At 34.7% G+C, this 25,061-nt stretch overlaps 1 protein-coding gene across 1 annotated transcript in view; it reads left to right on the forward strand.

Moving 5' to 3' along the window:
• PIK3C2G (phosphatidylinositol-4-phosphate 3-kinase catalytic subunit type 2 gamma) overlaps window positions 1-25,061 on the forward strand; it is a 269,937-nt gene that overhangs the window by 43,495 nt on the left and 201,381 nt on the right. The window contains 5 exon segments of the mRNA XM_025047424.1: window positions 3,469-3,591; window positions 7,846-7,879; window positions 12,770-12,965; window positions 16,939-17,061; window positions 23,129-23,260. Of these exon segments, the coding sequence (XP_024903192.1) occupies window positions 3,469-3,591; window positions 7,846-7,879; window positions 12,770-12,965; window positions 16,939-17,061; window positions 23,129-23,260 (608 nt within the window).

Raw genomic sequence — 25,061 nt, forward strand, 5'->3', positions numbered from 1 at the left:
GAAAGAAAGAAAGAAAGGCCATCGAATGCTTAAAAGTGATTATCATGTTTTCTTTTTCTTCTTTTTTTCCAAGCCCAAGTTTCCATCAACTTAACTTTCCTTTTTTTTCCATTAAATCTTAGTGTTATGGCTTATGTCTTAGCACTCTGTCTGCTCCATCTGTGACCCAAACTTCTTCTACCATCATCTAAATATTAGACATTCTGAAGTGTTATAGACCCAGCTTTCAATTTTTTTTTTCTCTATCTATATTCTCTCTCTGGACAATCACATCCAAATTCTTGCCTAGGTATTGTCTCCATAAAAGTAATGCTCAAATCTAGCTTTGATTTCTCTTGAAATCAGGCACTAATCCTGTTTAGTGTCTGTAGAATCTCTCCTATAGTGAATCACCCATCATGGGATTTGTAATCAGATTGATTATTCCGTTCTTACCAGTGGAGGGGCGGGGGCGGGGATGTGTGTGTGCATGCACATGTGAATTCACATATGCACACTTGTGTATATTTTGAGGAGAAGAGAATATATTAATACTCCACAGCTGCACATAACACAGTTTCTCAAGTAATCATTTTCCTCACTCAAAGCCCCTGGGTAATGAAAGCCTTCCTCAAAAGTTCTCCTGGTGAGTAGGCATTGTTTTTCTCCTCCCACCTTTTGCAAGTGACAATCTATCTAGTGTCAGGGTTTATTCAGAGACATCAGCTTCAACCCTGCCCCTCTCCCTACTATACCAACTAGTTTAGATCTAAAATTTCAGCTCTTATCCCATGTTAGCAATAAAACCAATCTCTAACCCTGAAGGCCTAAATCTAGTCTGATATTTTCCCCAGATTATTGCAACCTCAATGTTGAAGCTTCTGCTTTGGACTTAGGTTCCTTCTTTTAATTTCTGTCACCCAGAGCTTTGTCCTGTCTTTGTTTTGGGCGAAGCTTTATGTTTACATTTTTTCTTGTTTATGGGGTTTATATTGTGTGCTATGTGTGTGTTTTCTCAGTACAACAACTGCTAGAGCTAGAACCATTGCATTTCCACATATCTGAAAGCTATGTCTGCATGGTTGTCCCCTTGGAAACTCAAGCTCTGTGTATCAAAACTATATGCATAACAATTCCACCAAATATCTTCCCATTTTGCCTATTTCCTGCCATAATTAATAGCACCCTATCTTCTTGATTTCCCAAGAATGAAGTTTTGTAATCATTTAAATCCAACCTTTCCATTGGTCCTCACATCCAAATAATCACCAAGTTAATTCTACTATTGCAATATTTCACTTAATATATTGTACAAATCTTAGTGATTTGTAAATATAATGAATATAATATTTAACTTAAAGAATTTTTAAAGATTAAATGAGATAAATAGATTAGAAGCACTGTAAGACTAGAGAAAGAGATGAAGTAAATTAGCTACTGGGTGATCCAAGCCAACCCAGCATTTGCAGTTATTTTAATTAGTAATATTTTTATGGATTTTCATAAGTTCACATGTCACATATGTACTTGGACCATATGAATGGAAACTAAACATAGCATATATTATGTACCCTTCTCATGGTTTTTATGAGTTTTTAATTTTCATTTTATTAGTTATCTGGGCATGTACAGTGTTTGATTGTTCTAATAAATTGAAAAATCTATATGGATAGATAGAAATTAATTAAATAAAAATGAATTAATTAGCTAAAATTTAGCCCTTATTCTCTATCAGGTGCTTCTCTATATTTGATCTTATTTCATCATTACAACAACCCTATAATTAATTATTACTATTCTAATTTTACAGAAGAGAGAACGTAGGCCCACATAAGTTAAATAACTTGATAATGGTCACAGGTGGAAATGGGGCAGAACAAGGATTTTAATACATATAACCTGACTGCAGAGATGAATATAAAGTCCACTATAATGTCTTGAATGTGTACAATAACAGTATATTAATAGTTGGGTTGCTCTCCTTTGTGAAAATTCAATTTGTCAAGTCCAGTCTCAAATGTTTAATACCCCAAACTAAACCCTCATTCAGATTATATACATGGAAAATGTGGAGGGACTCTTAACATGTTGATTCATATTAAGGTCACACATGAATAAAACAACTGACTTTTTTCCACATTAATTACTCATACCCTTTTCTTCCCCATGTTATAATTGAGTGGTTGTATTTTCTTAATCTGTGAAAGACAAAACATATACCAATTAAATCACATCTTCTTACTTTTAGCTCATCAATCAAGTCTGTTAACATTTTTAGAATTCTGATTGTTTTTCATAGTATTAATTAGTTATTCTTCCTAGGTTTTTGCCATCCATTCTCAGTGTTTATACAATCATATATATGAGGTACTGGCAACATACTAAAAGTTTTGTTTTTCCACAAAAGAAACAAATTGTATTCCCTTAATATAATACCCATTTTGTGTCTTTGTATGATAATGTTTTAAGAAAATAATCTAAACTAGAGTCAAAACTATCTTGTGTCTTGAATCCATCTCTCTGAGTGAAAAAAAAAGTGGGGGAGAATATTTTCCCACTTTTTTTGAAATAAACTATTCTAATCTGCTATTAGAATGACTGGGATGCTGGTAACAGAGTTGATATATTTTGAAAAACAACAATCTTAATGATATAGACGAAGTATATAAAAATACTGTAGAGTAAAAGATGATTACTACAGAATTAGAGAAGAGATAGTTCTCAACACAGTCAATGGTACTATACAGAAAAGAATAATCTCAAAATAGAGCAGTTTTTTTAATGAAAGCTAATTTAAGAACATGCAAAAGCTGAGAAATAAAAAGACTAAGGAAAGGCTCTTAGAGCTGTGACCATAAAATCTGTGTATAACTATCTTAAGTGCAGTCAGCAATTTTTATTTTAAGATGAGCTAGTCACTACTATAAATTATGTCATCAGTAATTTTTTTGAAACATCAGTTGCTTCAAGGATAGTACAATCAAAAGATTACCGAACACTCTAACACCAGACTTAATTGTCTCAAGTTTGTTCTGAGCTCTGCAAATCTGATTTTTAATAATTTTGCCCTCTTGCACACTACTTACAAAAACAGATGCATTCTGAAACTCTACATGGGTCTGCTGTCAGTTGCCTTGTTTTCAAAGTATTTTGCAGAAATGACTCTCTTTATCTTTCTTCCCTCCCTCTATCTCTCCCTCTCTTCTTCTTCCCCATTTCCCCCTTCTCTCTCTCCCATTTTATTTTAGATAATGTTAAATTAGAGTTAGAGTTGATATATATAATCTCAATAGTCCTCCTTTCAAGCGTTTTCTCAATGCAAATTGTGGCTCAGGACATTGGATAACCGGTCTTGAGAATCTTCTTTCACATGGGAACAAACAAGTACATTTTATTCTATTACCTCTTTATGGAAAGAGAGATATAAAGATAAATTAGTGTCCTCCCGATTTCAATAAACTGTTAAGATATGACTCTTTTCATCTACAGAAAAATGTGAATGATATTATTGAAGAAGTCAAAAATATATGCAGTGTTCTGGGATGCGTGGAGACCAAACAAATTACAGACGCTGTAAATGAACTAAATCAAATTCTTCAGAGAAAAGCAGAGGTAAATACACTCATTTATTAAACAGTAATTACCTTAAACCTGAGTTCAATAATTAATTAAGAAGAGTTAAAGACTTGACTAACTATTATATATGCGTTTGTGTGTATGTGTATACATATTTCAATCATTTGGGGGTAATGAAAACTTGACCATTATACAAAATGATTTAATTAAATTAAAAGAAAATCTCTTAACACCTTTGAAGTTTATAACTGCAATATAACTTCTAAGTGAGACAAATCAATCATACAATCAATCTAGATGAATGGGCTTTTTTTTTTTTCAGTTTAAAAAAATGAATATTATAAGATTTTTTTGTTTAGTCTCAAAAATCTGATGTAGGTGTCATTTTTGCCCAAGAAAAAGAATAAGAATTCTAGTACAATGAATCCATTCAATCTTATAATTAGTTTAGCAAGGGATTAAAGCAAAAGGATATAATGATTATGATAATAATAATAACCAATAATAGTACATTTCAATAATAAAATAGTTTCACTCATATATTACTTCTTTTAATTTTTATTTTATTTCAACTCATCCTCACAACAATGCCACAGAGTAGGTATTTTCATGTTCATTTCATTATTAAAATCTGCTGCTTACACTGCTTGTGTATAGAGTATTAATAAGTGGCAAAATAGAGATTTTTAGAACCCAAGTCTCTATACACATGCCAGTTTATGTGAAACTTCATAAGAGGGAGTGATTACATGCATCCTTATCTGCATGGGAAAAAACAGTAGAGGTCATATTACCTTGAATATGCCAGCCTTGAAATTTCAAAAAGATTGATTTAGAAAGCAGACAACTATAGTATTAATACATATAAATCATTGTGCTTATTGTTTTAAATATGTGACTATGAAAAAGATCAGTAATTTTTTAAAGTTGGACTTTCTATATCTTATTTTAATTAGAACTTGTTTTTTTGTCATTTAATAGTAATAATAAATATAGAAATTTAAATACCTTATTTACATATACAATCAATAACAGTGATGACTCTGAAGGGCAAGGGAGTCACAGAATTAAAAGATTTCCAAGATAAACTTTTATTAAAAATTAAAAACACAAAGCAATGAAGAAATCAAAATTTAAACAATATAACCAATAAATCCCAAAATTGAACATCTGAGATAGATATGTGTTTATTTCCTTAAATTTTTCTTAATGGGAAAATATCTACTCATATTTTCCAATTGTAGAAGGAAATGAAATAACTACATAGTCTCCAAAGCTGTTTTCATGTATAGGTATTAAAATCCATGGATTTCTCAAATGATACCAAAGTAAGAAATCTGATGTGATCATATCTAATCTTATCTTATTTTTCTATTCTGTGTGAGAATGGGAAAATTATAGTCTTGAAAAGCCTATCACCAATATGTTTTCAAAATAAATATTTTGATAACTCGAAAACTTGGGGATTATGTAATTCTAAAAAGAATCTTTTAATAGCTAAAGTTAAGTCAGGATAACAAGGTAGTGAGAATTAACTTTCAACAACTAGTTTTTCTTAGATTCACATTTTGGGGACATTACAAGCACCTAGAGCAGATAATAAAATGCAAAGAGCTTAGGGTCATGCAAACATAATTTGAATTCGAGATCTACCACTTGCTAGCTGAATATCCTTTAGAAAATTAATTCATTTCCCTGAGTTTCAAGTTTCTTCATCTCTAAAACAGAAAAATAAAACAGAATTTGCAGGGTTCTTATGACTATTAAAAATAATATTAATAATTTGTGATGAAATATGTTATCTAAGTATTAGAAATAATGTCGATAATTAAATTAATGTAAAATAATTTTAATACTAATAATCTAGATGATAGTGTTTTGAATGAGAGTCATTATTATTATTGGAAATAGTAGGGGTGGTGCTGGTGGTAGTTTCTGAGAATCTTCCCCATGTGGCCAGGATGGTGTTAATTCACATAAGCACCACTTAGGTCCTCATTGATTACCACCAGCCTCGTGACAAATGCAAGTCTTTGACAGAGGAGAGACCAAACACATGAATGTGAACAAGTGCCTTCCCATCTGTTAAGGCCACTTGGTTGTTCATCCATTTTTATGTCCAGCTCTCAGTGAATCAGCAGAAACAACTGATCAAAGAATGAGAAAGATATAATTCTAGGATGAGATATTTCAAATGATGTTAAAGTATTACTAGATATAGAAAGCTTTACTTTTAAAACATTCTTTTTCTGAAACTCTCTAAAAGAATACAAATGACAATTTTCTCTGAAATATCAAACTTTCAATATAGCTGAAGCCAAAAATATCCTTCAGGGAGAAATTGAATATTTCTTAGGAAAGCTATGAATAATTATACTTCTCAAGGAAAGCTCTTATTCACATTTCACATTTCTTATATGTGTATTAGCGTTCAATTGTATGTTATTATTCATGCATAGAAATGAAGAAAAGAGTTGACAATTATCAGTTTTAGTTCATATCTGTCAATGGCCAAAATCGATAGTTCAACATCCCCTAATAAACAGATTCTACTTATTCTGAGAAAACTTTAAAAGTTTGCTTATTCTACACCACCTTCATTCAGACGTTTTTTTTGTTCATCCCTTTTTCTATCCTATGAGCCCACCTACACAAGAATGTTGGCACAAATCATAAGTATATTTTACAGAATTTGTGCAGTAACCAACTGCTTGCAGTTAACAATGCCAAAGTAGTTCAGTCTATCCACCCACCACGAACCAAGATTAAAGAAACACTGAGAAATACTAGTCTTCTGCCAACAAACTCAAACTTGAGAACCTTTTCTTTCTCGTGGCTCCATTTTTTGGTCAACTTGCAAGAGACTGTTTCCTGCCACACAGGGAAGTAATTAGGTATTTATTAAATGTGAGTTTTGGCAAGATGAAGAGTTATATCACAAATGCAGTTGTACTCTAGTTCATACTCCCACTCAGCACTGGAAACATTTTTCCATCCTCCAAAATTATATTCCAGAAGCTCACATAATATATTTCAATTAAATGCTTATACAATAAATGAACCACAAAGTGAAAAATATGGCCTTACACATTGTTCTGTAGGTGGCTGCCATGGTGATTTTAAAATACAGCTTTTTATTTCTGAATAAATTGAATTCTAGTTAAGTCAAGCTAACATCTTCAATAGTCTCAACCACATAGATGGAGTAAAGATTTTATTTGTAGTTGTTAGAATAGTGGTTGAAACTATGATCAGGTGAAATATTTTATCCAAGACAAATGTTTCTGAAAAAGTCCACATGAATGATGCTTTTAAGTGAAAAGTTGTATATAGGTTTAATTACCTTTTAAACATGATAAAAGTGTTTTCTCTTTGAAGAAATACTGTAGCAAGCTTCTTGTTTTGGAAGACAATTATTTCCTAGCTTATTTGAGAAATCAAACTTTTCATGAATTAGATTTACTTAAAAATAAACCTAGTGTCATTTTTAAATAGACCTTATATAAAATTGAATTCGCTTTTGGACTGAAACCTTATTTTTAGTGAATCTGTGAATCACTGTATAATTTTCACGATAATGAAGTTAAAACTAGCAAATCCCAAACCACTAAAGTAATCGAGGTCTGCAACAAAAATAAATGTAAATAAACAAGCCAACAAATATATAAATAAACAAAACTACCATACTAATGAATGTGAACTTAAATGACCACGAAATAATTAAATTTCAGATAGTATTTTTTTTAATTTAGGAGATGATCTTAAGTGTTTTACTATTATTTTTTCAATATCCTAAAAAGAAAGAAAAAAATGAAATTACATAGTGGATCTATATGATTTTGCCCACTTACACCCAGCCCTCTTTCCTGCAGCCCAAAACTGGCATCTGAACGACTGCTAATAAGAACAGAACACACTAAACAGATAGAATTAAAAATGCGCCTATATCAAAAGATTAGTCATGGTTGCGGAAGGGGGATTGAGTTTACTCTATATCTGTGGAACTGTTCTAATAGTATGAAAAAGGCTGAGCTTATTCTAGAAATTTATTTTTTAAAAAATCGAATAACCTAAGTTGTTCATTATAATATTCAGGCTTTTCTTCCATCTTACAATTTAGATTTCCTCTGCTTAATAAGCAACATTTATATATGACAAAAAGAAACAGTGTCTTTTTTATCATGCCAGAGAAATATCTATGTTTAGATATGGGATATTAAAGGTTTAACTGTTTTGTGAAATTGTTTTCTGAATAACTAGTGTGTCTTTGCACCTATTTTTATTTTTTAGAATTTTCATCAAAATTCTGAGACTTCAGCAAAAGGTAAAACATATACGTACCCATTTTTTAAAAAAAACATGTTATAGAACCAAAAATAATTAAATTTTTCATCCAAATATGGTAACACAAACACATACAAAATGTCTTTTGAGGTAAAAATGTTTTGCTAAAACTTTTTACTAATAGAAGTGATTATTCTGCAATTGAATAACTATCCACACTCTAAACTTTTAGCCTAACATTTTTAAAAAATGGGAAAAATCAAGAGATCTATAAAAATCAAAGTAGTACTGAAAATATCCTTATGACCATTTCAAGAAACTGTAAAATTTTATTTAGCTAATTATATTTTGATGTAAGAATATCAGGAAAGTAGCAGACGTCTTTCTTCAAAGTCACTAATTTCAAATTTAAAGTCAAGGTCTATTTGAAAGACCAATCTAACTAAAAAATAGAAGGATTAGATTCTGGAATAAGCAGTGTTTGCAGAGGCTCTGAGCCTATAAAACCGCAAGCCACAAGGAGGACTTGGCCTCTATAGAAAATAGTGGATGTGTGATAGTGGGATGCAGAGGAGAGTCTAGCTTTTACAATAAGGCAGAACTGGTTTTGAATTTCAATTCTACCACTTTTTGACCTTGTGAACTTAGAGAGTTAAACTCTTTGACCCTCAGTTTTCCTAATATGCATAAGAACTATGATCATCTTTAATGTGCAGTGTGGTCAGAGATTTTCTTGTTTGCATAGGCAGATGATATTTGGCTTATGAACACTCTGAGTATCTTTAAGGAAACTGTCTGGCTCACAGATATTAAACACTCTTGGACTCAGAGGTGACAGTGAAACACAAATACCCATCCATGCCCTGTCTTCTATACCCTTAATTGTCTTCAATAGAAAGTTATGTACAGAGGAATATCGATTCAATTCTAATTCCCACCACTCAAAAGAAGATATTCAATTATATTTGAAGAACTTTCCACTTCACATCACAGAGAAAAATAAGATGGCAGAGGATATGGAGGAAAAAGAAAAAGAAAAACTGTGCTATGGAAAAATCCCTGTTCCAGACATTCATAAAACTCCAGAAGACCTTAGAGGAAGAGAAGAGGTGGACCTTCTCCAACAATATTAGTAACACAGAGTCCAAGTGATAGAATGTGGAGTAACGGGTGGAGGTATTCTGTATGGAACTGGTCCTTTCTTCCTTTCTGTTAGGAATGTTGGAATAAAATCTCCTCTCTCATATTCCCCCAGGGTTGGAATACGAGATCCAATAAAACTGCACAGGAATGTTCCCAGAGATTTATATTCTATGCTAAACCATTGTAGATTCTAATTAATGAATTTTAATGACATAAATAGTCAGTTTCTTTATGTCATGATACTACAACCTTTTTCCCCAAGTAAAATGAGATGTGATAAATATTATGTTTCCATATTTCACCACCAAGCCCAGTATCTTGAGTCCTCAATACATTCTGATGATGTTTGAAATGCATTTTTCATCCAGAATGCTAGAAATAAAGCATAATACATGAGTACACCTCTCTATACTACCTGGAAGAGACAAATTATAACCAAGAACTGTATTTCTGCCTAAAAGTAAAGAGTAGGGTTTGAGTAATTATCAAAATCATTAAGATTCCCCAAAATACCTGCTGAGACTTCAATTAATAAGTTCTCTGACCCAACTTTATGATTCATTTGAGATGTGTGTTTATTTGCACAATGTTGGGTATTATTAACAAGACTGTGTTTTCTGCTACAGAGTACCAACAGTATCATTTGGGGACCAGGAAACAAGATGTTTCTATAAATTTATAATTCTCTGACGCCTGTTGTTCAGGAGAATCCCTTTTGGTTGGCCTCCAGAGTGTGATGAGGCCTTTTTTAGGACTATTTTTATTCTGCTTTACTCTTCTGTCTCATTAATTGTTACTGCTGATTTCTCTGAGAATTTTAATTAGAGCCCTTTTACTATGCTCGTCCCCTTAGGCTGTTTCGACAAAGAGCGTAATTTTAGAAATACAGCAAATAAGTAAAACTTGGCCACCTAATAAATTTTGTACAAAAATTATGAATAACTAAGTGAATAATAGCATGTGCTGAACAACAACAAAAACGCTTAATTATGGATAGACCTGGTGAAGGACAGGATGTGGGAAGAAGCCCATACTGAAGCTGGCCTCTCTCCTGAGTATCCAAATGTCTGAGCATCGGAACATTGCAGACTGCTGCAAGAAAAAGCTAGCTCTTTATACTATTTTCTTTTCAAAACAACTAGAAACCAAAAATCAACTTGGGTTTCAGAAACAACTTATGTGGGTTTGAATAAACGACAGTACAGTGCGACTTCACTAGGCACACGCCGGAATCAAATCACAGCAGATTTTTAAGAACATAATTTCTAATGAAGTGCTTACTTGTTCTGTAAACTTCTCTTCTGCTGCCCCGGGAGCTCGGTCGCCTGTCGCCATGCTCTTCTCCACTATGTCCAGCAGTGGCAGTGGAGAAGCTCTGAGTGCATGCGCACACGCGGAGCCTCAAATGCTGAATCGCGGGCGTCGGGGAAGTGGCAGCGAAAGGCGCCCCAGGCCCGGCGTCTGGAACCTCAAGTGGGACAGGCAAGAACCACTGTCCCTGTTCAACCCGCGGAAGAGGAACCTGGAATCTGGGGTCCAGTCTGGACCACTACGAAGCCAAGGCCATGCAGGCCATCTCCCTCGTGGAGGCGCTTCCAGTACCACTAGACACTTCCCTGGAAAAGGACTGCACTCTGAGCCCCGTAGGTCTACAACTCGTAAGTTTGCCAGGAGGTTGCGAAGTCAGCACAGACCTGCTGAGAGAAGGCACCCTATCGCGGCCGATCCCTTCTATGGCACTGGAAGGAGGAGGCTGTGCAGTATTCCCAAGGGGAGCCTGGATCGAGGCTGGCTTCTGAAACTATATCCAGCCAGCGGATGCTAAGCAGCAGGAGGATGATTACGAGATCTTCATCTGCCGCGCCAAAGTCATCCACCACTACATTGTGTGTGCCTGACACGCCTGTTTCCTCCGGAGGTTGGCTCTGCCTCTTACTCAACTATGTCAGCATTGCCTACTTGGTGGCCTAGCAGCAGTTAGTACCCTCGGGGACACAGGTTCAGGTTCCTGACAAGATGTCCAGCTCCTGAGGCCGCCTCGAGGCCCGGCACTCCTCCTTAGCCCTGCACCCAGTTCCTCTGGTGTGGGAGCTGCTAAGAAAATTCTTTCCTTCTGCATTCCTTCCACAGGCCACGCTGTGGTTACCTTTCATTTCTCCAGGACGAGGTGGCGGAAAAGTAGAAATATCTAAAATGCAGCATTTCAGTACTTATTTTTGGCCCAGAATGGAAGAGGGACACGTTTAGATCAGATCAGACTGGTTTCTTTCGCGTGGTTTTCTGCCTCTCATTTACCCAGATGAGATTGTGGGGCTTAAGGAGGCTGTGGGGCTTCGAGGATTGCATGAGGCCTGTTAGATGTGGTAACTTCGAGGACCACCAGCAGATCCGCACTGAGGGGTCCTTGGTTACGACCACAACTAGCCATGTGACGCCCCCCTACCCCAGACCAGCCCCCTTCTAGATTCTGTCAGCAAAGCCCATCAGGGGTACAACGAGGAGGAGGAGGTGAAGGGAACCAGACATTTCATTCATAACATTTCGTTTTATACATTCTTTTCATTTCTTAAAACCCTTTTGTCACTTAAATAATTGTCAATTCAAGATTTTCTTCATCTGGGTAAATAATAATCATTTTATCTTTTTTATTGGAGTTTATTCATTTAACTTTTAAAATACTACTATAGTTGGATATTAAAACAAAAATAATTGCAAATAGTGAGCATATTAATGATTATAATCTTTCTCTCATTCACCACTGCACATAAAATGCCAGCAGCGGATGCTATTCACTGTCCCCCATTAAGAGATATGACACTGAACACCACCCCCGGGATGAATCCCGTTCTCATAAGCTTCTCTGTTGTAATGGTGCCATTTTTCCTGATTTGGATCAAAGCTACCAGTTCTACCTGATCCATTTCATCGGTCTCTTCTACTTCTTTCTACCTCTCAGGTAGGAATTTCTCCAGCAAAGAGAGTTTATCAGGAGAAAGAAAGTCATTCTCAGGAAAGCCTACCTAAATTCATTAATCAGGTGACCCTTTCATGTGACCTGAAATAAATGGGCTGCATGAAAAGAGTCACACCCTTGAAAACTATTAGCTCCTGTACTTAGTCTTTCTTTTTTTTTTCTTCACGATACTTCAAGTCACTTTCAGGAAAAATCAATAGACTCCCTTTAAATAACTAATGGTAAAACTCCAGTAAGGCTTTGTTTTGATTTTGAGGAGATTTAGTAAACATCATAAATCTTTTATTTCAAGCTTATTTCAGATTCCAGCTATGGGCTATTACCATTCTCTTTTTATATCAGTGCAATGTATGATTAGTGTTCAGTTAATGGTAAACATAAAAGCATAATCGAATTTATTATAATTAACTTTTTAGGTAGAATTTGTTTGAAGAACTTATAAGCCATGTAGAAAACATGGTCCTTGTCTGAAAATTAATTCTATACAATTATAACCCAAAACAAAAAATATTGCAAATTACAGTTGATCAGAATGCCAAATTAACAGCCCAAAACCCTGATTTGTGATTAAAGGTTGTGCTTCCAAATTTCTGCAACTGAAGATATGAAAGCTTATTAATTACCTACACTACTAACAGCTAACCCAGGCTACATATAGAGGCACAGATGGTTAATTGGCTTCAGTTGATGGAGGGTCATTTTAATTAAATTTTATTTAAATGTTATTATAATAAATTTCAAAGCTATAATAGATGGGTAATGATAAATATGACCCTTCAGAGATGACCTGATTTCTATCATTTTCCCTCCTAGGCTTGATAGAAAAAGTGACAACTGAACTATCCACATCCATCTACCAGCTAATTGATGTCTATTGCAGCAGCTTTTATGCAGATTTCCACCCTCTAAATACACCTGATAGTGTTTCCTTTGTAAACCCTGGGCTCCATTCCCACCTTAGCTTCACAGTGTATGCAGCTCACAACATTCCAGAGATCTGGGTGCACAGGTGAGTGGCAGTGAGTTTTTCACAAAAGTATTAATATTTGCATAGTTTCTAATTAGAGTATAATTTGTCTTGTTCTTATTTATAGGAGCAAATCATTCATAAATTTTTGAAATGTAATCAGCATTAATTTATCTTTATTTTTTAAATCATTTTTTTAGCTTTTTCCTAATTCATGTTCTTTTTCCCTCAAGTCTACTCCCATTTTCCATATTAAAAATAACTGTATATTGTTAATATATCATAATGGAAACAGAAAATACCCATCCTACTTAGCGATTGTCTTAAAATTTTCTTTTTTTAATGTTTGAATCTAAATGATCAATTCCAATTACCAGGAGAGAGAAAGAGAGAGAGAAAGAGAAACACACAAGAAAATCGAGAATAATTAAAAAATAGAAAAAAATTACTCTGATTCCTGTCAAGTTGTGAGTTAAATCTATAAGAGAATACTGATTAAATCAGTTAAAATTGATGAGAATAATTTATTAATGGATTTATTGTACTCACTGTATTTAGCCTCTCAAGAAAAGCTATAAGAAATAATTTTAGTAAAAATAGAAATATTTGTTATATTAGCCTGAATTTTTGCAAAAAACTGAACTGTAAACATATTTATAGAATTAATTAGAAAGGAAGTTTTACTTTTTTATGTAAAAAGAAAAAACTGCCTATCTCTCTATCTACATTTCTTTAGAACCCAAGGGATGATTGATTCCTTTATGCTTTTTCTTTTTTGATTTTATAAAGAACTTTAAAAGCCTGATGTGTAATATAATAAATTGCTACTCTAAAGAATGTTCTCTTATAATTTTTCACTACTAATACATTTAATTTTAATTCTCATGTAAAAACTATATAGTCAGATAAAGCTATATGCATAGAGCATGGTATGACACTTATTTTTTTCTATTGATTTTCCATTCTGTTTCATTTATTTATGCTCTATTCTTTATTATTTTCTTCCTTCTATTAACTTTGGGCTTAGTTCTTTTTCTGGTTCCTTGAGTCTAAAGTTAGGTTGTTTATTTGTGATCTTTCTTCTTTAATGTAGGCATTCATTTACTGCTATAAACTTGTCTCTAAGTACTGCTTTTGCTGCATCCCATAAGTTTTTGAATAGTGTATGTTTGTTTCATTTTTCTCAGGATACTTTCTAATTTCTTGATTTGATTTCTTGTTTGATCCCCTGGTTATTACAAGTTTTTATTAACTTGTAAATTTTCCAGTTTTCTTTCTGCTATTGACTTCTAGTTCTATTGTGGTCAGAAGATACACTTGGTATGACTTCAGTCTTCTCAAATTTGTTAAGACTTGTTTTGTGACCTAACATGTGATCTATGCTGGAGAATGTTCTATGTGCACTGAAAAAGAGTGTGTATTCTCCTGCTATCGGGTGGAATGTTCTGTATATATCTGTTAGTTTCATTTGATCTATAGGGTTGTCCAACCCTATGTTTCCTCATTAAGCTTCCTTCTGATTCCATCCATTATAGCCAGTATTGAGATCATCTGGTATTATTCTGTTGCTATCTATTTCTCCCTTTAATTCTGTCAATGTGTGCTTAATATATTGGCTTCATCTAGAGTGCATAATATTTACCATTGTTATAGCCTCTTGATAAATTGACCCTTTTATCATTATTTAATGTCCTTGTCTCTTGTTACTTAAAGTTTTTAGCTTGAAGTCTATTTTGCCTATTGTAAATATGGCCACTCCTGCTCTCTTGATTATCATTTGCATAGAATATATCTTTTTTTGACCATTCATATTTAAAGTAATTAATGAATTATGGATGAAAAAGGGTAAAGGATTAAGAAAAACAAATTGGTAGGTACAAAATAAGAGTTCAACTGCAGGCCAAGTTTAGCTTCATCTTATGCCCTTCTGAGGCCACCTGTTAAGATTCAGCAAGCAACCCACAGACGTTGTGCTTATAGTTGCCTCAAGAGGCCAGGCCAAAAAGCGAGGCTAGCTGCCAACAGGTCTTGAGGCTGGCTCAACAAGGAGCACTGGACTCCCCAAGGACACACCTGGATGTGGCTTGGGTGGGGTCATAAGTTGGGGGAGGCAGAGTTTCAAGGAATCCTCTGGACTGAGCGACCTCTGTTATTCAGTTCGGTGATGTCTCAGCTATGGCGATACTAATTATGCACACCGAAAGCGGGGAGGGATCAACAGAGGATCAATGGATACTGCTAGCACTTCTGCTGGGGAGAGAGCCTCGCCTCCAGCCCTTGCTCTAACAACTCAAAGTCCCCCTGTAAGTCCCTAGGCCGCCCCCCAGCAGCCCACCCAGTGCTGGTGCTCAGAGCAAGCAAGTCTGTCAATGAGAAAGCCACTTGGGGACACGACCCCTTTAAGGGGCTGCAGTGTCTGGGGCAGCTGCAGCCTCTGTCTCACTCAGCCACTTGGGACCGGGCAGCCTCCTGTCTTCGCCCCCCCCCACCTTCTACCATTGCAGGTTGATTTCTTACTTTAATCCCTAGTTGTAGTGCTGCGGTTCATCTAGATCCCAGATGACTTTGCTTGCTGTTTGCTCCATGTTTCTGTCATAACTTTGATGTGGTCTCAAGAGGAATGAACAAAATTTCATTCAACTATGCCATTTTTTCCCCTCCCTCCTATTTCCATTTCTTTAAGGTCAATTTCTACAGATTTACTTTGTTCCTTTTGTTGGGCCATGATTCCCTCTTTCAACATGTATTTGTTACTTTGTATTGGTATCTGTGCATTTGAAAAAATAGCCGCCTCTGCAGTCCTTATGGATTGATTTCTTACAGGGAAAGAATGTTACCAATCAGCCCAGCTAGATATTCTGGGGGCCTTTCAAACTTTTCTGTGGGTGTATCTTCTCTGGGTTTTTGTGTTTAAATTCCCAACCAGAGAGGTTTTGTTTCTTCAGGAGCTGATAATGATCTCCCTCCCTCTAGTCTCTATCACTGCAGATTCTCTGGTGCTCCTTTAAGCTGCCCAGCTCTGTTTTGTTCCCAGCTGCTCCTAGGCATCCAGGGCATGTCAGGTCCCATCAGTGTTCTAAATTGGGTAAGACAGAAACCAGCCTCTCATACAGCAACCTGAAAAAGCCAGATGCACATTCCACTCTTCCCATTCCCCTCTCCCCATCCCCAGTGGCAAGGCCAAGTTCCATCAGCCTCTCTCTGCTGTCCCACAGATCCTCTGGAGTAGCAGCAAGCCACCCAGCTCTTTTTTGTTCTCAGTGGTCCATGGTCCCCAGGCAACTAGAATATATCAAATCCTGTCTACTCTCTAGGACAGGAAAGACAGAAACCAGGCCCTTAGCTGGAACATTGGACACATACTCCAACTCTTTCTCTCCCCAGGGAGAAGCCAGGAGTTGGGGGTTTTCTCCTATTTATATTGCACTAAGCCGGGGAGGGAAGGGGAGTTGTGAAGGGAAGGACGGTAATAAGTGAGTACGTATTAGTTCAAATCATCACCTTTGTTCTCAGGGGCCCTAATCTAGTACCTATTCCTATTTAGCACTTAGTTTCAGGCAAAACAGAAACCAATCCCTTGGATAGTTCTTTAAAATGTTTTAATGCCAGACATATGTTACAAGGAAAAGCTGGTAGTTGGGAGTTTCCCTTTGATCTGCTGGAGGATGCACTCTAGAAAATGAGTACCATGAATTTTCTCACTGATTTCTATGTAGCTGGTTTTGCACTTGCCTGTGGTGCAGGAGCCTCTGTTTCTGGATTTTTCACAAAGGGAATAGGTACATATATTACTGTTTAATTGGTATCTTTTGAGGGAAGGAGGATCTGGGGCTTCCTATTCTTCCATCTTGCTTACATCACCCATCATAAATTTTTAAAGTAGTTTTTAAAACATATTTTATACAAGCAAACAACACTTTATCATTTGACTTTTAGGTATAAAAAAATTGACCTATATAGAAAACTGGTTTCTTAATAGTGTTCAGCTTATTGAATCAGTGTTGTTTCTTTTTAGCTATAAAGCATTTTCTTTTTCCTGTTGGCTTACATATGCTGGAAAGAAGCTGTGCCAAGTGAGAAACTACAGAAACATTCCAGTCAAAAAATTGTTTTTTTTCTTGGTCAACTGGAACGAAACGTAAGTTTAATCTTTATTCTGGCAGGATCATCTATCTAATAAAGATTAAGAGTTTTGTTTTGTTTTGTTTTTAACTGAAATGTGATTTTTAAAAAATGTTGCCAGTTGATTTGATTCAGTGATATGATAAATATGCTAGTGCTAACGGATAACTATTCAATTTAACAGATTAAACATCCATTTAAAAACCTAGACAAGTGTCCAATCCACACCATCCAACTGATCAAAGAGGGAAATTGGAACAAGGAGAACTATTAATTATTGATAGACTGTGAATAAAAAGAATACCTTCTATTTAGAGTTGGAGGGAGGAGGATTCCAGATATAAGAAAGAAGAAAGAAATTACCAAATAGCATAAGTAATCTCTATTTTCCCACAAAGCTCATTATATATTTTTTTTTCTAACAATGATGTTTTCTGACAATAATTATCTGTGTATTGTGTAAGCTGCCATCTAATTTGGAGTGACTGGCTCCTACTTCCCCATTTTATAGAGGTTTATTATGTCAGTAAGGAAAAGTACCTTTTTGACATTATCCATGTCTTCCTCCTTGCCTGTTTCCCCCACCTCATGCCCTCACTTTACTCAGAATCTCAAGGGACTCATAGGGATTCATGGTTACTGATTATTTTCCTTGCTGTTCCTATGACACTACTCCGCTGTCTCTCAGTCATTTCGCTGGAGTCTCCACTGCTCACTGAAAGCCAATTTTCTTCCCACTAAAGTGGAAGAAAACTCTTCAGCTTACTTTCTATTAGCCCTTTCAGAAGGTCTGGCTTTCTTTGGAGATTATGTGACTCCCGATATGGTACTTTCCTATTGATAAATTGCCAAAATTTCTAGGAGTCCTATGACGGTGTTAGATAACACCACTTATCTCGCTCTTAGTGTTATCTCAATCAATGGAGACATGTCCTGAGACATAACATTTACTCTTTAATTCTTACATACTCCATGGTTCTTCCTATCCCAAAGCAAATCTTCCTTAGTCTAAGACTGGGACAACCTTTATTTCCCCTACTTTGGTTAAAGTTCTTATTCCTTTGATCAAATACCTGACCTTCAATTACAAAGTCCCATTTCATTGCACAGAATCAGCTCGGCTTGTAAAATTCTTCAGTGTTTCCCCAGTTCCCCAGGTAAAGTACAAAGCACCACGCAGGCCCTCTGTGGTCTGGCCCCTGCCTGTCTCTGAATCTTCATCTCTAGAGTTAGCCCTACTCCTGCCCCTGCACCAAGTCACTCTCTGCATCTGATCTACTTATCCTAACTATGAACTAAGAAATTATGCCTCTGCTAAGAGTCCTCCGTCTGTCAAGAGCATGATGCCTTCACTGCCACCTTGAGAGTAACTTAATTGTATTTCAAGATATTCTTCCACTTTCTCTGTAAATCCTTCCCTGTGTCATTCAGGGAAAAACAAAACAAAAAACAAAAAACAAAAAAAACAGGCTACCTTTTCATCTGTTGATTGGTCTGAACCACAAACTATTCCCCAATGGTCCTTTACTGAATGTGTCTTTTTACTTCTGCTAAATGATCTTTCGTTTTTGTTTTTTACTTTATTTACAATTTTTTTTTCATTGTGTTCCTAGCAGCTAACATAGCACCAGACAGAATAAGAGTCCAGTAAGTGTAGGTGGGCAAATGAATGAATTTCATGTCATAAGTGACTCCTCAAAAATATTATTAACTAGCTCAATTACTAAAATTATTCTTTGGAATTAAAACTTATTCCTGTTTGTTTAAAAAAATCAGACCCAGTTTCAAATGACAACTATGTTCCATCATATAAACAATTCAAGAGAAAAATATAATTCTAAAGCCAATTTCAGAGGAAAAAAGTCTCAAAATAAATTGAAAATTATTAGTGTTCTTAGAATAACTACATTGATATACATTTCTGCTCTTCCTTCAAGATTACACAAGTGTTATATTCCCTGCGAAAGTTTCTTTCATTTCCCCAATACTTAGTTACATCAACCAAGAATTATTTTCATTTTATTTTATTTCCATTAAAAACATTTACCATTTTCTAGCATTTCATAGCATTCTTCATATATTGTATTAATATGTGCCATTACACTATGATTGGTTGTACATTTCATTATTGGATTATATACTTAAGGAGAAAAACTGCGTTGTTTAATTATACGTGACATAGATTTTGACCACATATCATATTCCAATCAACATAGTTTAGCTCCAAAATATATAATCTTATCTCAGCTTAACAAAAATACGTAGCAGGTATTGTCATCTCCATTTTATAGATCAGAATATTGATGTTTACAAAGATTAATTAATTCATCCCAGGCTCGACAACAAATAACTGGCACAACTAGTACTCAGACCCAAAGCTGATGTTTTACTGTGATTTCCATATTGTTTCTTACAACATATAAAACCTTAGGCGTTATATTCTACAAATAGTTCTCATATCTTAAGTTAAAAATAAAACAAAACTATTTCATTCTTCCACCAATAGCCACCCCCTTTTTTTCCTCTGCTTTGCAGCAAAACCCTTACAAAAAGTTGTCTATATTCACTTTCTTCAATTTTTTTCCTCTGCTCTACTGCATACCCCAGTCAGGCTGTTTCTCTGCTCCTCTGAAATTTCCCATTAGCGTAACCAGTGACCTGCATGGCTAAATCTAATGCTTGTTTCTCAGTCTTCATCTTACATAATCTGTTAGGAACAGTTGTCATTGTTGATCTCATCTTCTATCTTGAAATATGCTCTCCACTTGGCACCCACATTCTTTAGCTTTCCTCCTCCCTCATTGGACATACCTTCTCCATCTTCTTTTTCTCTCAAAGACTGATAATGGTCTTAGCCCATAAGCCTCTCTTCTCTGCTGTATCTATCCTCTTTCCTTTAGTTTTATTGTTACATAGTTTTCAATGCCATCTATATGCCAGTACTCCCAGATTTATATCACCAACATAGGCATCGGTCACAAACTCCACATTTATACACTCAACGTGTCTAAGACTGAACTCTTGATCTTACATTCCAAACTCTAGATGATCATTTCCAGTTCCAGTTGTTCCGGTCAAATTCTTAATCTGACTTTCCTCTCAGAAGCAAAGTCCAGGAAATCCTGCTGACTCTCTCTCCTCAAAATATTTCCAGAATATTATTTCTCATCATTTTCATTGGTCTAGACTCCCACCGTCTTTTCCCTATATCATTATCACAATAGCTTTATAATGGTCTCCCTACTTCCCTTGCACCTTTATCATCCTTCTCACACAGCAGCTAACGTGACCTTTTTAAAAATGTCATTCTTCTGTTTCACTCAGACAAAAGTCAAAGTCCATACAATGGCCTATTGTTATATATCAGTATTAAGAGTAGAGTTCTAAATAATGTGACTTTTTAAATCTTCCATTTCGTTATCAAAAACTTACTCTGATTTTAGGAAAACCATCACATATAGAAGAAAAATGTTTAAGAAAAATTTAATGTTTAGTCATTTTTTAATAGTAGAGTAAGGCAAACATATGGTTAAAACTTGAGGTCTGTGCCAGCTGCTTGGATAAAAAGAAGCAATCTGACTTCACTTATTGAATTGCCTCTTAAAGTATTTTTCTTCCTTTCTTTATATAAAAGTTTATTCCTTTGATTTTTTTTTTCAATAGCCATGTAGAAGTTCAAAAGATTTTTCAGTGAATGTGAGATTATTCAGGCTTTAAAAATCCATATGTATTCAAGAAATAAATAAATAACTATTTAGAAAGCATGCATTCTTACCCTAGAATAATTTATTTTTATTAACAAAAATGACGGAATGGAGATTGGCAGTAACTATCCACTGTGACTTATCGAATTTTTGTCATTTTTATATGAAAAACTTACTAATAAGTGAAGCTATACATAAAGAAGCCATAGTCAATGGGGAAAAAAGAACATTCTAGATTATGTGAGGAATAAAGTGAATTTATAACTCCCATCCTAACAGAAATATAAAAACTGAATAGAAAGTCAATTACAGGTAAAAGAGAGAATATTCAAGATATTATTGTGCATTCTCCATAATCATTAACATCTTACAGTGAGTTTCAGAGCTTCTTTTAAGCTGAGAAATATGCCCACATTATCTTAAATGAATATTGAGTATTAAATATATGAAAGAAAAGACTTTTAGTTTTAGTCATCTTAACATGGAACAATTTAATTTTCAATAATCTAAACTTTGTTAATCTGGAAAAATAGAATTTCTTCACTCCCTTGTTTAATGAATATAATGCTGACATACAAACTACTATTTGCCAGATATTGTGTAATGCGATATTTGTTCCATTTCATGGATAAGGAAAAATAAGTCTTAGAAAGGTTAAATTTGTTGCTCAAGGAAGAACATCTTATTGGTCATAGAATCACTACTTGAATGCAGATATATCCAGAGGCAAACCTCTGACTCATCTTCTCCACACAATTGACATATCGACATCCCAGAATTATTATTAATTCAATGACATCATGCCCTAAACTACATAGCTCAGTTAAAGTATCCACTATAACATAATCTGGAAGTCTAGACAACATCTTTAATTCTTCATTGTCCTATTCCACTAATATGCTGTAGGTCAAATATTAATTATTCATTTTATCTCTAAAACAGTTCTCTTGTCTTTCCTCATATCAGTTGCTTACTACCCACACTAGATCTGGACTTCTTCATCTCTGGGAACAGCATGTTGAAGAGAGGAATGTGTACTTCCTCAAGATCAGTGTGGTCACTGGGCTGAATTAATTCCTCCTTGTTCCTCAGGCCATTCACAAAAGGGAATCACCAATGTCTTATTTGACACCCCGAGTAAGGACTGTTACCTAGTATCCAGATTAGACAGTCAACTCTAAAGCAAAAAGATGCTTACTATTTCCTGTGGCCTCAGCTGGCCCGACCTCAGTCAACACATTCCAGCTAGACAATACCCTTTGGTCTTCACACACTGCTTAAACAAATTGACATCAAAGTTCAACTGGGAATTTCAAGGCCAGTGGATTCTGTTCATACTCCTCATACATAACACCATCAGATATCATCTAATACAAACCACCCAATTGCTCTTCCAGTCACTCCTCTCTTCTTTCCATTCCTTGGTGAATCTTTTTCCATGAATCTTCCTCTATCTTCTTGTCTCTGTTCCAATTTTTCCATTTCTCTCTAGTATTCTCATCTTCTAGTAAAAATATTCCCCTGTATTAGCCTCTTAAAAAAATATGTCTTTCATTTCCTTGTCTCACAAATAGATCTCTGCTAAACACCATGCTTATCTTGAGGCTCTAAGGTCTAAGTTTGGAATTACTTCACCTTGACACACCCAAAAATTGTATTTCTATTGCATTTCAGCAATCATCTCCCAAATTCCTGGGATCTCATTATAAACCAGAATAGTCCACATTTAAAATTGTAAACAACTCTCTATATTTGTGACTCTTGTTAAAATATTTTCTTTTGCCATTAGGAAAAAGTTTGAATTTCTTTGCCTGGCATACACAGTTCTTAAGCATTCTGGCAACGACCTATTTTTCTAATTGTATCCTACATAACTTCCCCACAACTTGACCATGTCCCTTGTTCTAACCACAAAGAGCCACTCATTGTTTATCAGCTATATTTAATCTTTTCATGCATGTATGCCCTTGCCCATGCACTTTTCTTTTCTTAGAATATTCTTTTCTAAATCTTCATTTGATTATAGCAAACTTCCTCTTGAAGACCTATTTCAAGTTATTTGCTGCCTTTTTCCATTCTCTAAAACAATGTTAACCATTCTTTCCTCTGTGCTTATAAATAGTAAATGTCCAAGTTATTGTAATTTTTTTTTAAAGTTTACATGTAAAAATTAGAATTATGGCAATCCCCGTTGATTGAGTAACCAGTCTCATTACTCTACATACTTCTGCTATATTTCCATCTTTATAAGATTAAACACAAAAGTTAAAGAGGATGCCTCAATTCATATAGTTAAATAATTTTATCCCATACCATTATAAGGAAATGTTTATGAAATATCATTGTAATCTGGTAGATAACCTACTTTTTTATTTTAAGGATCAATTTTCCTCTCGAAATAAAGTCACTTCCAAGGGAATCTATGCTCACTATAAAACTGTTTGGGATTATCTGTGCAACCAACAATGCAGAATTATTGGCCTGGACTTCCCTTCCATTGTTTCCAAAAGAGTAAGTATATAATTTATGATTAATAAAGCTCTCATCTCAATAAAGACCACCTTGGAACTAAATATCTTGCAAAATATGGAATAATGAGAAAATTAAAAAGATTTTATCCTAAAATCAAGGTAGCTCAATATAAATCATGACTATTGAAAGTGGGACTGAAAAGCAAAATGTAGAAATGGCTTTGAGAACAGGCTTCAAGTTCAACTTGTCCACTGGATCATTACAATGAAAAGGTACTGGCACGACCTATACGATTGCTTTTCCTTCTCTAACCAGCCAATTTCTCTGCATTTAGTACTTTAAAATTATTAGCTCAATACCATTGTCTAGAAACAATATAAATCATGGGATTTGGGCTGAAGTAAAATTACATGATGAACTGGTTTACTGACTTTTTATTACTAAGAAGAAATATTTGGTAATTTTAAGATGATATTGTTTTCAGCAAAGAAAGCCAACTATGAGTTAAGATATTCTATTAGAACTGATGGCCATTGCAAAATTAACTAATGATAACCATAAGGATTTGGAACTACTAATATCTAGAATATTTGATAAAGTTAATTACATGATTTTCCATGCTACTAAGGAAAAAAGTATTTAAATAAATCTTTAGTTATTTTTCATATGGCAAGACTTGCTTTAGAATCAAATTGTAAAATACAGGACCTTTGAAAAATTAGAAACTATATAGTTATTTTTTATGTTGTTATAAAGACTGTTCCCTTCCCCTGTTAATTTTTTTTAAATCTGGTAATATAACTATGTTAAGAAAATTCTTCACCAGTTTTTAGTTCCCACCTTTAGTCAATATAAATAAGTTATCATCAAAACAATCATGATAAAATTTTTAAATTGCTTTTGTTGGATTAATTCTGATTTAGGGTGTGTGTGTGTGTGTGTGTGTGTGTGTGTGTGTGTGTGTGCATGCTGCTCTATTATTTGCTTCCATGCTGTAGCCCATTCCCACGTATATATTTCTTGAGGACAGAGAATGGATTTATCTTTGTAATGTCTGTCATCCTACATAATACCTCTTATAAATAGATAACCTATAGAGATTTGTTTACTAAATTGAATTTGGGGGGAAAATCAACCCCTATAGGAGATTTAGAATAGAAGTAAAATTTCAAAAGTCTATAAAAAACAGTTTTGTCTTGAAAGTAATATCTACTGCTGTTAGCAGATGTTTCAAAAATTTGATATGTGGTCTAAGAACTTCCATTACTTTCTCTCTAGGAGCAGCATGGTGGGTGTCCTTTTTTCCATGAGTGAGTTTCTCTAAAGTTCCAACTGTAGTGTTTGTAAGGTCTAGCATGTTTGTAGAATAATATTTCACTGAAAACATTGAATCCATTCCATTCTTTTCCACTATCTGATGCCCTACTTTGCACATAATAGGTAATCAATAGATGTTAAAAGTATAAAATGTTTGGAATATTTTTGTCTTTCAAACTAATCTTCATGGCCTTTTTCTAGATGGTTATAATAGTAAGAATACTGCCTCCATGTTGTTTTGTCATACATCACTTACCACTGGCAAATATTTTATATGCAAGTGATCATAGACAGTGGCCATTTTTAAGTAATGCCCTTTGGGACTGGCACTAGGTTGTGTTTTCCTAAGAGAAAGTATCAGAATTGTGAATGATGAGACATCACATCAAAAAACACTACTTATTTCAAAGAGCACTTCAATAAGCTGTTGTAAATATAATTCCAAAAGACCATTTCTCATGAAAATCAGAAAATCTGCCTCTCTCCTGAGCTAAACAATTTAAAGAAATCCAGTTCTTTTAAA

Source organism: Pteropus alecto, unplaced genomic scaffold (genome assembly GCF_000325575.1).
Source record: "Pteropus alecto unplaced genomic scaffold, ASM32557v1 scaffold103, whole genome shotgun sequence".
Taxonomy (NCBI): domain Eukaryota; kingdom Metazoa; phylum Chordata; class Mammalia; order Chiroptera; family Pteropodidae; genus Pteropus; species Pteropus alecto.